At 35.2% G+C, this 14,394-nt stretch overlaps 1 protein-coding gene across 1 annotated transcript in view; it reads left to right on the top strand.

The window, feature by feature from the left end:
* Window positions 1-10,419, top strand: part of IMMP2L (inner mitochondrial membrane peptidase subunit 2) — a 420,331-nt gene extending 409,912 nt beyond the window's left edge. The window contains exon 6 of the mRNA XM_069003883.1: window positions 9,902-10,419. Within this exon, the coding sequence (XP_068859984.1) occupies window positions 9,902-10,021 (120 nt within the window). The 3' untranslated portion in view covers window positions 10,022-10,419. The remainder of the gene's footprint in view (window positions 1-9,901) is intronic.
* Window positions 10,420-14,394: the final 3,975 nt, after the last annotated feature.

The raw sequence follows: 14,394 nt of genomic DNA on the forward strand, positions 1-14,394 counted from the left end.
CTTGCTTTATCTGTGAGCATGCAGTGGAAGCAGAGCAGGAACACACCAGGGCTCTCTCCCCCATATTGCACAGAGCATCAGGGTAAATCTCTATGGCCAAAGCAGTGCCCACATGCAGAAGTTTGGTTCTCCTGGAAGCACAGAGGATTGCAGAAGAGGGGCAACAGGGCAGAGGGCATGGTTGCCTCTGCCTGAGGACCAGCCTGTGGGGATGAGCTGTGTCTGCAGAGGAGAAGCGTAGTGAGAGGAGGAGTTGAGTCCCTGGGTAGTGTGTGAACTCTTGTGGCCACTCGGTCGCTCCTGCGCTTGAGTGCCTTGCATTGTACCCCTGTGTTTGCCAAAGCTTCAGGCTGAACCTAAATTAATGACATGCAATGGCACCAAATTGGAAATCAACTTAATTTGTGATGTACAGCATTTCTGTTTAGTGTCCTAATTGTTCAGTCAAGAAAGACAATGCACATAATCAATATCAGTGTTGTAAGCTGAAAAATGTCACTAAGCCTGACATTGTTCTGACTGTTGGCACTGATACAATATGTTGCTGAACAGGAATTCACATTGAAGGCTTTTATGTATTCCTAAATAATTGATATGCATAGATTTTGGAATTAGCTAATACTTTCTAGGTGAAGATAATAAATGTGTTTTAATAATTCTTTTCTTCCTGCCACTCGATTTATCAATTCTTAAAATACTGAATTGCATGTATATTATGGCTTTTTTATGTGTGTCTCTTTCATGAGAGCTGCTAGTACATTTTGTTTTTCTGTTGAGTTACATGACTTAGTGACAATCCTATTTAGTCAGGAACTTTGTGCATCATCCAGTGGAATATTAAAAAGCTTTTAACTATTAAATGCTTTTTATGTATATGAAGCATGCAAAGCACATCATACTGTGCACTAAGCAAATTCTTCCACCATTCTTATTACTAGAAATCTAAAATAAATAATAGATTGGTTTATAAATCCTTTTGTAGACCTATTTAGCATAATGGCTCTGTTAATCATAAACAAGAAAAAATATTTGCTAAGACTGCTATACTTACTGAAGAAAAAAGAATAGTAGTCCTGTGTTATATGCTAACCTCTATTTTAAAAATACGTCTTTAGAGAGCAGGAAACACAGCAAAACTGTGAAGGGGTGAAGTTAATTAGCTATAGTGGTCTTTTCACTAATATATCCATGACAATTCCAAGAAGAGGCATTGAAAGAGAATGCAGTTTGTGGAATTCTTATACTAAGCCTGTTATTGCATTTAATTTAGGCAATGGCATTGGCAGCTGATTTCTTCAAGAGACGAATAAGAGATGCACCACTTTATACTGAATTCCTTTAAATCTGTGCTACTTCTTTGAATTTCAATTATGGTTCAATGTTAGCTGGTCTTTTTCCGCATATTTAACTGTAAAGAAATCTCATATGTGAAATATATTCTATTTTCAGTGACCTTTTCCTTTTCCTCTTTGGTAACTTTAGGTTTACATAAACATGTAGACATGATAGGCAAATGAGTGTGCAATCCAATTATTTTTATATTTAGTACATTTTTTCAATTCAATCAATAACCTGAGTTTTCATTACAATGCAGCGGGTGCGGTCACCTCTTATATGAATACCTTAAATTGCAAAACCATGTTGGATTGGAGCAATCACAATTGTAACACTAATGTCATGCAGCTATTCTGTGCTAACATGCAAATTTTATTAATTCTGGGAATCAACCATTGCATTTGAAATATATTTCTCTCTTGTACATGATTTTTTATGATTTTTTTATGTGCATATATGTGATATGTGCATAATTTTTAAGTGTATATTTTCACTAAGACTCTTAAAATAATTGTCATTTATATATTTTCAGATTTTAAAACTATATTTTCTATCTAAATGAACACTTCTAAATTTGATAACTAATACAGGCCTTTACTGATTATATACTAGCTCTGTGAAAGAAAACATATATGGGATGTTTTATCTGTATCTGGAGCTGCTGTTTCAGCTGTCAAACTAATGGAACTGTAATGGAACACTAAGTAACAAAATTAATGGGCTGCATTCTTTTCTTTGTCACTAGATCTGTGTGGCTCCATTAGGTCTGATTTCTTCAGTTACAAGAAGAAAGAACGATGAATATGCTGGCACTTTGCTATGTATCAGAAAGGAATTTATCACTTTTTGTATTCATGCGCTAGTTGGCATGTTGTTATGTCAACCTCCAGTGAGCTGATATAAGTTAAAGAGCATCTACTGGGGTATGGGTTTATTTACAAAATAATTTATTGATTCTAATATTTGTGTTATTCTTGGATTCATAAAAGAAGGAGGTGAAGGATATTTGTTTCTTCTGTCACTGTTCGTTATCTCGGATATTTCTACTAGAGGAAGTGGTTTCTCTGGGATTTTACTGTAATCCACAGGATCTTATTTTTATTGAGCCCTTTTCCTACTACTGCATTTGATAGTACTTGTTTCAAGGTTCAACCATGTACAAAAGATGAAATGTAATAGCAATCATGTTTGCTTTCTATTAAAGTATGGATTTTTTTGAGAGATGAATTTACTGGGACAATTCTCTGTGAGACCATTTTACAGCTACCATCTAATATCAAAACCCAGTGCCACAACCTTTCTTAAAGACATGGAATCTAATTTGGCACAAATATATATGTTCCAGGTATTATATTTTTGTTGGGGTTATAGCTGAAACACTGCGTAGTTGCAAATGTGTTTCTATCTTAAGGATTTCTTTTGATTTTGAGGGCTGAAATATTCTTGAGCTTTTTCCTTACCTTTCTCATTAGCCTGGGCCCTTCATGCAGGCCCTTTCAACATCCGTGCAAATTTGCCATACCCAGTCGTTAAGAAAATCTGTGTCGTCACTGCAGCTGATTGGCTGATGCAATATAGGTAGTGGGACTATGAACTACTAGATCTGGAAAAATTTATTGAAACTCTATGCCTTCTCCAATGGTGACATCTCTAAATCACTCAGGGTTTTGACATATTAGAGGATTTTTCATCTTATGTGTATTGGCACTTTTCAGAGCCTCTCTCGGAACTGGCAAGTATCCAGCCAGCAAAATATAGTCTGAATCAACTTCTGCAGTTCCAGAATTACTCCTGACCACCTCCAACGAGTTTGTATTATGAAACAGAAAATTTGAGAAGGAAATTTTGTATATACCTGATGTTCCATAGTGCTATGTGAAAGGCCATATGTAAATCTTCTTAGCTAACCAGCATGTGAAGAAAAAAATGTAATGAGAATATATTACTTCAGAGAATAGAAAATATAATTTGAAACACTGTGATTGTCTATATTACTTCATCTTCTTTTGGTTTAAGAAAATGTTAGTTTTTTGTGTTTGCATGCTTATCATTGGTCATGACATTTGAGAGGCCTGTGCAATATTGCTAGAATATAAAAGACTAAAGCAAAAGTGACTACAAAACCAGAGACTGGCCTTTTAAATTGTAATTTTCTCACTGTTGATGAAATTTCTCAAGTACACAGGTTATAATCTGTGGTTCTTGTAGTTTAGTTCTATTTCTAGTTTGCTGGGTAGCTATTATTGTTTTCCTTCAGTGGTATTTTTGGGGATTTGCACAATTCAAACATTTATTAATGAGACCAGAAGACAGGAGTATTGCATTTTTTCTAGGCTGATATATGACAAAACAAAATCATCTTTCTTCTTCAGAAGTATATTCATACTCAAGTAGTTACTCTAGTACACCCTTAGACAGGATTTTTGTGTTGACTCAGTGTTAAGAGTTACTGCTGTGCTTTATTATTTTCTTCCTATTACCTTTTCTTATTATTATCTTCTGTGACTGATCTAGATATTCCTAGATTTCTAATTTTATACTTTGTAATGTGATTATTATATCTTTTGTTACAAAGATGTAAATGCTTCATGTATATTTCATGATTTTATTGAAATAACTATAATTTCAGTCACAATGCCCCTATATGCCCCACAATGTCAAAATACATTGTGAGGAAATAATGAAACAGTCAATTTAATTTTCTAATTTTGATTGTTTTGGAGGTTTTTTTTAATGGAAGAAATAGTGAAATGTATTTATTAACATTTCATCAAAATCACCAGTTTGGTTTCGGAAAAATATGAAAACAAATATCAAGTGAGGAAAAGAAAGGTAGCTTTTCTTTACTTTGCACCACTTAATGAGAGTTTATGTTGCCTCAGAAAATTAAGAGTAACTTAATGTTACAGTCAAAACTTTGTTGTGAGCAAAACAGCAAAATTCCGTGATATGAGAATCCACTGAGTCACAGCTGCATTAAAATCACAGCTATTTACAGTGTTTTACTGACTGTTAATAGGATTAGTTCAGTTAGAAATATAGCACCCTTTGCACTGCAAATTATCAAATTAATACACTTTAAGTCTCATCAAAACAGTTTAAAAAATGTCACATAACCACTTTCAGGTCGCTATCTTTTTCTCAGTGGTTATGTTGCCCCTTTACTTCCCAAGGTTGGCAGTACCCATCCTCCTCAAAATGATGTGAAAAGGGTGCTTTCATGAGTTGCTGGCACCCTGAATTCTTCAATTTCTTCTTTCACACCTTTCGCAATTTCCAGTAATTTAGCACATTTTCTAACTTTTGTTTTCTTGTTCTTTATTGATTTTCAACATAATTTTGTGTCCCTGTTTATATATATTTTATTTAATGGTAGTATATTCCTTGTTATTGTCCACCTTTTTTTTCCCTTTGCTTGCCTTAAAACCTTTTTGACGGTTGGGTTTTTTTAATGACAATTTTCAGTCTGTTTTTATTATCCCATGCCTACGGTCCTGTATACGTCATAATTATTTGCAAAACATAAATATTTAATCCTATACAGCATATTTACTTTTTAATGTATATGTAAAAACTCTGATTATACCACAAGATTATGCAAACATAAGCAAATATAGGCATCATAAGTGAAACTGTAACAAATTAATCAATAGTCACTTGATCATTAGAAAATTTGTTGCAGCTAAACAAGCTGAATCAAAACTCCAGGCAGGAGAGGTAGGTTCAGACAAATCCTGAGAAATTAATCTTGAGGCCTTGCAGAGCTGATACAACGTATGCAGCTCATTACTGGCAGTGGCTGTACTGAATTGCAGCTGTACTAACATCCTTGCATTTTCATTTTCTCTCTTTGTCTTATTACATGTCTGGAATTGTTCAAAATGCATGTGAATGTGACACTTGGGGATATGGTTTAGTGAACAACTTAATCATTGGATTCAATGATCTTAGAGGTCTTTGTCAGTCTGAGTAGTTTTAGTTCCACGATTCTATGGTTATTACTTCCAATTAGAAAACTGACAAGTTAGGAAGTCTAACTTTTTCTAAAGTTTTAAAGGCTTGGATTTTTTTGTTCTTCATTGCAGTTTCTCAGGTTATATTTAGTGGTGTTATTCTTCCTTGTTTCAGAGTTGTTACAGAATTTGAAATCTTGGCTGTTTAAGGTACAGCAAAATGAAGAAGGCTTAAAGAAAAAAGAAGCAAGGAGAAATCTGTGGGGAATGTTCTTAAACCAAAGTGAACTCATGACTAGGAGCTGCAATACTTGAATTTAGCTGTTTGGCTGGACTTTACATTCTCTGGGAAAGTTGAGCATACCCTCGTTAGGCTGTCGTGGTTTCACACCAGCCAGCAACCCAGCTCCACACAACTGCTCACTCACTCCCCCCCACCAGCAGGATCTGGGAGAGACTTGGAAGGGTAAAAGCCAGAAAAGTCATGGGTTGAGATAAAGACAGTTTAATGGTAAAAGCAAAAGCCATGCACATAAGCAAAGCAAAACAAGGAATTAATTCACTGCTTCCCATGGGTAAGCAGAGGTTCAGCCATCTCAGGGAGAACAGGGCCCCATCACATGTAATTGGTGACTTGGGAACCATCATCCAAACCTTCCCTTCTTCCTACTTTCCCCAACTTTACATACTGAGCATGATATAATACGGTCTGGAATATACCTTTGGTCAGTTGGGGTGACCTGTCCTGGCTATGTCTACTTCCAGCACCTCAGGCACCCCCAGTCTCCTTGCCAGTAGCAGTGGCAGTACAAAAAGCAGAAAAGGCCTTGGGTCTGTGTAAGCCCTGCTCAGCAACAACAAAAACATCTCTATTTTATCAATCCTGTGTTCAGCACAAGTCCAAAACACAGTCTAATACCAGTCATAGTAAAGAGAATTAACTCTACCCCAGCCAAAACCAGTACACAGGATCACACCCTTATCTGGACTTTCTTTTTCTTGAGATCGAAACTGAATACCTATTATTTCCATAGAAACTTTGATGTGCTCCACTGTATGCTGTATCCATGTATACAGGATGACACTGTATCCATGTATACAGGACTCTTGTACAGTCTGAATACTGCTTTTCTCATTGTAGTGATATATTTTAGAACTAGAGGAAGTGATATTATTGTAAGACTTCATACTAATAAAAGTGGTTTATCCCAGCCTGTTAGAACAAAATGAGCAAGATTGTTGTAAGTACCACTTCAGATAGCACTATCAGTCTCAGGCTTATCTTTTACTAATGCAGTGCCAAAACTAATCTGTCTCCATACAACTAACATACTAACAACAAGCAGACACTGAGGAAATACGCTTTTAGCACAGTAACAGTGTCAAAACAGAATTATTAATTCAAAACTTACTTTGCAGATAAAATTGCTGTGTTAACAAAGTGACTTCTTAGTTGTTCAACTTAATATTCAAAGATTAAAAAAATGCTTAAACAGTTCAGCTTGTGCACAGTAATATGGATTCAATTCAATATAGTGTCTGTTGTTGCCACAGGAAGAATAACTAGTAGGTCATAATGTAGAAATAATCCCCAACTATTTAATTGCTGGCATCTCTGTGACAGAAAGGAAATACATTCTTCAAAGAATTTATGTCTGCAAAGTGCTGATTTTTCTTACAGTTAAGACAGTGTTTCAAGGGGATAAACTTATTTTCTTAAGTAAAGGGAGAAAATAATGTCTAAAAGTGAAGTGATTAATTAATAGATTATTTCAGTATTTCACTGTTACAACAGAAAGTGTAGCCTTTCAGTTCACCCTTCTGAGTTCATTCATATCTAACCTTGATGAGGGTAAATCTGTTAACAAGGGCAGGTTATTCTCTGCGAACAATTCCGTTCTTCCTCAGTGAAATTCATGGCTGCTATGGTAAGTACAGAATAATAATAGGCAATGGAAAAAAGTTATTATGGTTGTTTGCAGAAGTCAAACATCAAGGTGCTTTTAAAGTGAACCTTTAAATTATAAAAGAAGTCCTATAGCATCAGTGTAATTTGTTATTTAGCACAGGCTTCCATCACCCAACAATATCTGGTTTTCCTTTTTAACTCTAGTCATGCTGTAAATCATGTTTATAGGAAGGAGATTTCTTTATTAGTTTCAAGGCAGATGATGGTCAGTAGAAGTAATCCTCTGGGCAAAATTATTCCCAGCCTCAGCTTAAAACATGTTTTGATTCATTTATTATATTCTCAGTCAGTTTGCAGACATCCTACTGACATCAGTAACAAGCAATGTACTGAGAAAAACACAGAGCTTTGAAAATGAGATGTTATTTGTGTTTGAAAAGAGTATTTTAACATTTTTCTCCGTACTAATGCTGTCACATTTTATATGCAGCTGTGGGATTTTCTGTGGTTTTATATTTTGGCATCAGCCTGTAATGTTTGTGCTATCATGCTGTATGCTCAGGGAAAAAGACCCAACATAGTAATATTACATTGGGTAATATATGGGCTAATTAAGATAAAGGCTGTTGTGAATGCCATAAATATCAACCAAACTACACAGAAGTGTGTCAAGATATTAAACAATGTTGCTCAATGCTATGGAAAAAGAGTTGTCACTTAGTAGCCTGTCCTTTACTTAAATGTAGCAGGAAAAGATGCAATGGATCTGGGGAAAAAGTGGTCCCTGCAAGGGATCTAGCAAGTGAAATATGATACTAGATTGCAATTCAGTGATCCACTTCAGATTCTTTTAGCTATTATGGGTTATTGAGTAACCAAATTATATTCAAGTAATTCAGCACCTGCTTCATCAAGCTACAGCATGTGGAATTGGATATATACCACTTCAGCTTCACTGATTTGATTATGTAGTAGAGAGAGACTGGTGAATATACATTAATCCTATGAAATTAAATCAAGAAAATTAGCTGAAGATATTCCTAGGGGCCTATTTGGTGTCTATTAGCATAAAATGCTGAATTACCTGCTTACTAAAATAACTTTTTTTTTTTTTTTTTTTTTTTTTTTTTTTTTTTTTTTAATGAGAAATGGAATGGAACTGAGTTTACATAGGAATTTAAGCAGCAAAGTACAAGTTCAAACCAGAAATCCATTTAATTCCTGTCTCTTACAACAGCCAATACCTGATCATTGAAATAAAAGAGTAAAACAAGTATACATTTTTTCCCTTGGTGGTTCCTAATATGGAGTGTAAAGACTACACTGTTTATTTATGTTCAATTACCTGTGTTGGACTTTGCTTCCATCATTATTTTTTGAACTAGTTTGCCATTTTTTTCTGGTCTCTTCAGTATCCTGTATAATGTATGCAAGTATGATGTGCACACACTGAAAAGCATTTCCTTTTTGCTGGCTTAAAAAATTCTTTAGGTTAATATCATTGATGTTTCCTTGTTCTTATGTGAAATAATGACATAAGAGGCAAATAAAGCCTATGCATTTTTTAATTCATGCCATTACTAATTCTGTAGACTTATAACACTGTTGTCTATTTTGGAGTCTGAATTATTTAATTTTTTCACAGACACAGACATTCCAGTATTTCTAACCATATTTTTGTGCTGTTTATAACTTTTCTATTGTTGCTGGATGCTTATTACATGCTATTTTCTCTAGAAGTCTAAACAATTTAAGAGGCAGAAGTTTATCCTGCAGGCTTTTCAAATTAACCAAGATTAACTCCATACAAAATGACTTAATTTCACTGTTAAGTATGGACTATCTTATCTCAGTCTGAAATTGTGACTGTGCTATTCTTACTCTTAGTCTAGCCATTTTCATACCATATATGAAAAGAGTCTTGTTTAAGATTTTCTAAGCGATTCAGTTTTCTAAACTATGTAATCTCTGATTCATTTATAAGCAATATCAGAATTGAATTTTATTTTGATTTCTTGAAGTAAAATATTAGTGAAGTAAAATTATTGAAGTAAACAAAAATAAATAATAAGATGGTAAAACATGTTTGCAAAACATATTAATTAAGTGTAAGTAGTCCTAGGACTTCAAAAGTTTTTGATTTTTAGAGAAATACATTTTCATCCTCAGAGAAATCTTCACAATTCACAGTAATTTTCATTTTTGGTTGAAGACAAAATAGAGTTTTGAAGGAGAGTGATAAATAGTAAACACAGCATGTTTAGAAAAGCCACTATCCTGGTATGGTTAGTATACATGGCTCAAATCCGAGACACAGACTCTGCTTAGTTTACTCAAAAGATATACTTGAAATTTGTTCTCTGGACCCAGGATAACTAATAACCAAAGAGCTTTATGTGGATTATAGAATGCCTCACCTATTTTGAGCAGCTTTTTTTCTTGAAAATGAAAAAACCCATTCCTAGTTCTTTGTTACAGACAGTACATCTCAGAAAGCTGTTTTGAGTTCCAGAAGATGTTTTATAAAAAAGAAAACGAAAAAGAAATTTTTACTAAAGACATTTTCTTTTCCTCTCATTACATGCATGAGAGACTACTCACTCTTCTGCTTTGTATTCTCCCATTCCGCTAACAAATCATCACATGCTTTGTATTTTTCACGTACTGATTTATTTGCATTACCTAATAAATATTTTGCTTGCAGGTTTCTCTTGGACTTCTACATGCCCGAGCTACTCATATTCTCTGGCCTCCACAGCGCTGGCAGAAGTTACAGCCAATGCTACCTCCAGAGCGCAAACCCCTTCACAGAGAGCAAGAGTGATCGGAGCGTTCAGACAGGACAACACTGGCATGAAGTTTAACCAGAAAGAGTTGCAGTGATTATCACCTGTAAGAGTGATATCACCTGTAAGAGCTTTGCCAAGTGCTTTGACATCAGGTGTCATATCAGCAAATACATGTGACATCTTAGTGTTACAATGCCACCAGAAATTCTTCATGTTTCTTCTGTTTGTTTGTTCTATTGTTTGGTGGGTTTTAAAAACCTCAAACGTTAGGGGATTGTATGTTAATTCAGTTTGAAATAATTGGTTGTAGAAGGACTGAATGTTCATTTTTTTTCAGGAAGCGGTAACATGCTTGGCTTATGTCTGTACCTGTGCTTGTCTGGACAAGAAACTATTAAAACCTTCAATAAACTATGTTGATCTTTTACATTCACCTTGTTTCTTTTGTAATTGCATGGAACCTTTATTAATATAATTGATTGCATGTGAAAAACCAAAGGAAAAAAAAACCTAAACATAATATACTTTGGATTGTCCTATAATTTCTAGTAATGAAGAATCAGTACTTCTGTAGATGAAAAGTTTTTAATGCAAGTTTTTTCTATTATTAGACTGAGTACATATTACTTATTTCTATTTTCTTTTTCAGGATAAAAATAATTTGTTTTACATAAATACTCGCTGTATATCTTGTTGAATTAGATATTCAGTCAAAATGTACAAATGATATTATCTGTAGTATCTGAAGGCATTGTTTAATTCATGTTTCAAGTAGAGTAAATCTTCATTAGTACTGATTGCCACATTTCTTTGAAACTATGTAATTATATAAGAAATATACAACTAATATTCTAGTATATAGTTAATATTATACTCTGTGAAGGGGCAGTAAAACTTCTGTGTACATTTTAAGTGAAAATAACTTAAAAAAAGACACATTTTCAATGACAAATCAATATGAGCCAGCTTATGTTCATATTTATAGAATTTTACTTCAGATATGCTAGTACTTAAAAAATTTAACAAACCACACAAAAGATCTTTCAATATTTTCAGCTAAAAACATGCAATTACCAGAATTTCAGGCAAGATTAAAGTAAGTCTACAGCTCTTTGAACATACACATCTGCCTTATGGGTTAGATGATAGCTTCAATCACTATAAAAACTATCTAACTTTCTTCTTAAATGCTCCAGCTCTGTAGACTCTGTGAATACTTTATTTTATATGTGTGTCAGGATCTTTCTTTGTTCCAAAAGGGTGTTCTATAGGTCTCTGAGCTGAGAAGACTCAGTTAAGCTAATGCAGTTTGGGTACTATTGCAGTCAATTCAGAATTATTCAGGGTCAGAATGAGAAGCCAGGGAGCTGCATGCCTGTAAACCTGCCGTCAGTACTGGGGAACCTTATGGAACAGGTTATCTTAAATACAATCATATATGGATGGCCAGCCAGGGTTGGAATGGGTTTAGCCAGCACAGGTTTAGGAATAGCAGGTCCTGTTTTACCAACCTGATCTCATTTTATGACCAGATGACCAGTGGATGATGGAAAAGTTGTGGATATTAACCTGGACTTAAGTAAAATCTTTGACACTGTCTCCCAGAGCAGTCTCATGGAGAAGCTGGCAGCCCACTGCTTGGACAGGTGCTCTCTTCACTAGGTTAAAAACTCTTGTTTCTGTATTTTTTACCACTTGATCCTCCCCAAATCATCCCCATTTCACTGACTTTGATCCCCTTAACATCTCAGAAGTTTTGTGCAGTACTGAAATGCTCTTCCCTGCACTCCACAGCAAGACCCATACCCCTGGGCAGTGTCGCCAGTCTGCAGGGCGACCCGGCCAGCCTCCCTTCTGGTGCTGGTTGCACCCAGTGGGGCAGATCCAGGGGCCTCAGTGCTCCTTTGTGGCTGTGAGGGTGAGGCTTTCACAGTTTGATGACTCCTGTAATAGTCACAAAGGAGTTATATCATGGTGTTATTTGGCTTCCCACAGCTTACATTGCTCCTTTGGGCTCTGTTGTCTGTGTGAAGACCAGCTTATTATCACATACCTTAATACAGGCTATGAAAGTTTAAATGTCCCAAGTATTCAACTGTGACATGCCTCAAGGAATATTTATTCATGTATATTTGCATACATATATTTATAAATATTTATGTGGAGATATATGTAGGACATACATGGTGAAATGATGGAATAGAGAATATGCCTATTAAGTCTGAAGATGGTTGTAAAGACTGACATATTTTTGGGGAATGGTATTAGAGTGCAGTGATCTGAATTTGGTAATGATGAGCAGAGAATCTGGTGCAATAATTACCCATATACATGCTGGATTATGTTAAAAGAAAATTTGGATATTATAGTGGATTGTAGTTGAGCATGAGGCAACAATATGCTGAATAAGGAAAACACATGCTTTGTGAAGAGCAGTGCAGGCTGTAAATACAGCAAACAATATTTCATCTACATTCATATATGGTATGATTTTAGACATCAGATACAACACAAAATGAGGACAACTGGAATGTTTAGAAAGGAAAAACAAAAATAGAGAGAAACCAAAAAAATATGACCTGTGAGAAATGTTGGAGGGCCTTGGGTTTATCATTTAGTCTTCAGAGTCTGAGACACAGTCTACAAAATCATGAAAAATTACTGTGAAGTGAAGACAGTCATTGGTTCTCCAAGTTCATCTTGGGAGGAGAACTAATAGACTTACAATGCAATGATTGGACTGTTATGTGAGACATAGAGAAAGAAATATTTTAATTATAAAAAATAATGAAACACTTGAATAGATTATTTTTTGTTCCAAGGTTTTAATTTTTTGTCAGGCCTGTTGGAGAGAGGTGGATGGATGAACTAAACCTGAGGTGCAAATCAGCTATTTTATATAGTCTCTGATTAGGTCTTCTGTTCTTGGTAAACTTGGTGGTGCCTTTGATGCTGGGCAGGTAGTTGCATCAATAGCTAATTCCTTTATACTGATAATTATGATTCTTTAGATGCAAACCTAACAGTATTACAGTACCCTTATGTACCAATTTCCTGTAATAAGCATCTAAGGAACCAGCTTCCTGTAAAAGAAGCTATTTTGCTACATGATGTCATCATATTAATGTGTGTGACATTTTACATTATCGTGTAGATTGGTGAATAGAAATAGCTCAGTGAAATCATAAACATAATAGTTAATTCAGTATCCAGAGTATGAAGAGCAAACCTTTCCTTTCAAAGCAGAAAGGACCAAGAATGGCACACATGAGCACATGTTTAAAGGTGTTATTATTTAATTGATATATTTGGGTTTCAAGCTTCAAATGTGAAACACATAATGAGAAGCCTGTTCTGGAAGTAATGAAATTCTCATGGCCATCATGATTAGTGTTCTAAGTCAGAATCTTCCTCTTCAAATCACAGGCCTTCTGGTTTTTGGTGCTGGCTTATATCTGTAATGCAATAAGGTATGATTTCATGGGAGTTAAAAAAGAATGAGCACAAGTAAGGAGTAGGACACTAAGATGACAGGATGAAATTATATGATGACGATTTAAAGATTGATTTGGTTTTTTTATGTGTTAGGAGTCACATAAACACCTTTCCTATGGTTCAAGAGAGAGAGACTAGATTGCCAAACTGCACTTGTAGAGCAAGGAGAGATGTTGCAAACAGATCAGGAACTGGTACTCTTGGCAGACATGCACAACTACATCTGAAAGAGTGACAGAGCAAAGCTATGTATCTCAGCAGCACAGCCTCATACAGAAAGCCAAAACACCAACTGAGAAAGTGAAAAGCTGGTGTAAGTAAAGAATGATCATCTAATGAATCTAAAGATCTTCAATCAGGATTTCCTGTGACAAAGAAACATCATAGCAGAAAAGGTGCTGAGCTTCATTTCTCCATCTATTCATCCTTTAAGGTAACATACCTAGATGATGCAACATGAATACTAGCAATCTGTCATTGCATGCAGAAGGCACTAGGTGTTCAGGTCTGAAACAATTGCAAAATAGGTAATTTAGTGCAGAACTATCCAAGGAGAAAAAGGTAAAGCCAAGAAAATGTGCTTTACTAAACTGTTTACACTGCCTGGATCCTCAAGTATTAACACTGATGAAATAATACACCAGACATTACAACTAAGACATATGAACTCAAAACACCACAGTATAGTCAAGTGATGACAGATATCAGCTCTTCCTATGCATAATTTAATTTTCACATATCTTTTTCATTCCTTTAGATTTGTTTACCACCCAAATCAGACAGAGGTCTGAACACTTCCAGCATATTACAAGTAGGTCAGCTGTCAGAAGTATCTTTCTGTAGCTGTGTTGCTCAGGTGTCTAGCAGCTGATGAACCTGCATGCCCTTGTGCAACTTCAGTGATCCTTTGGTA

Source organism: Aphelocoma coerulescens, chromosome 1A (genome assembly GCF_041296385.1).
Source record: "Aphelocoma coerulescens isolate FSJ_1873_10779 chromosome 1A, UR_Acoe_1.0, whole genome shotgun sequence".
Classification (NCBI taxonomy): Eukaryota; Metazoa; Chordata; class Aves; order Passeriformes; family Corvidae; genus Aphelocoma; species Aphelocoma coerulescens.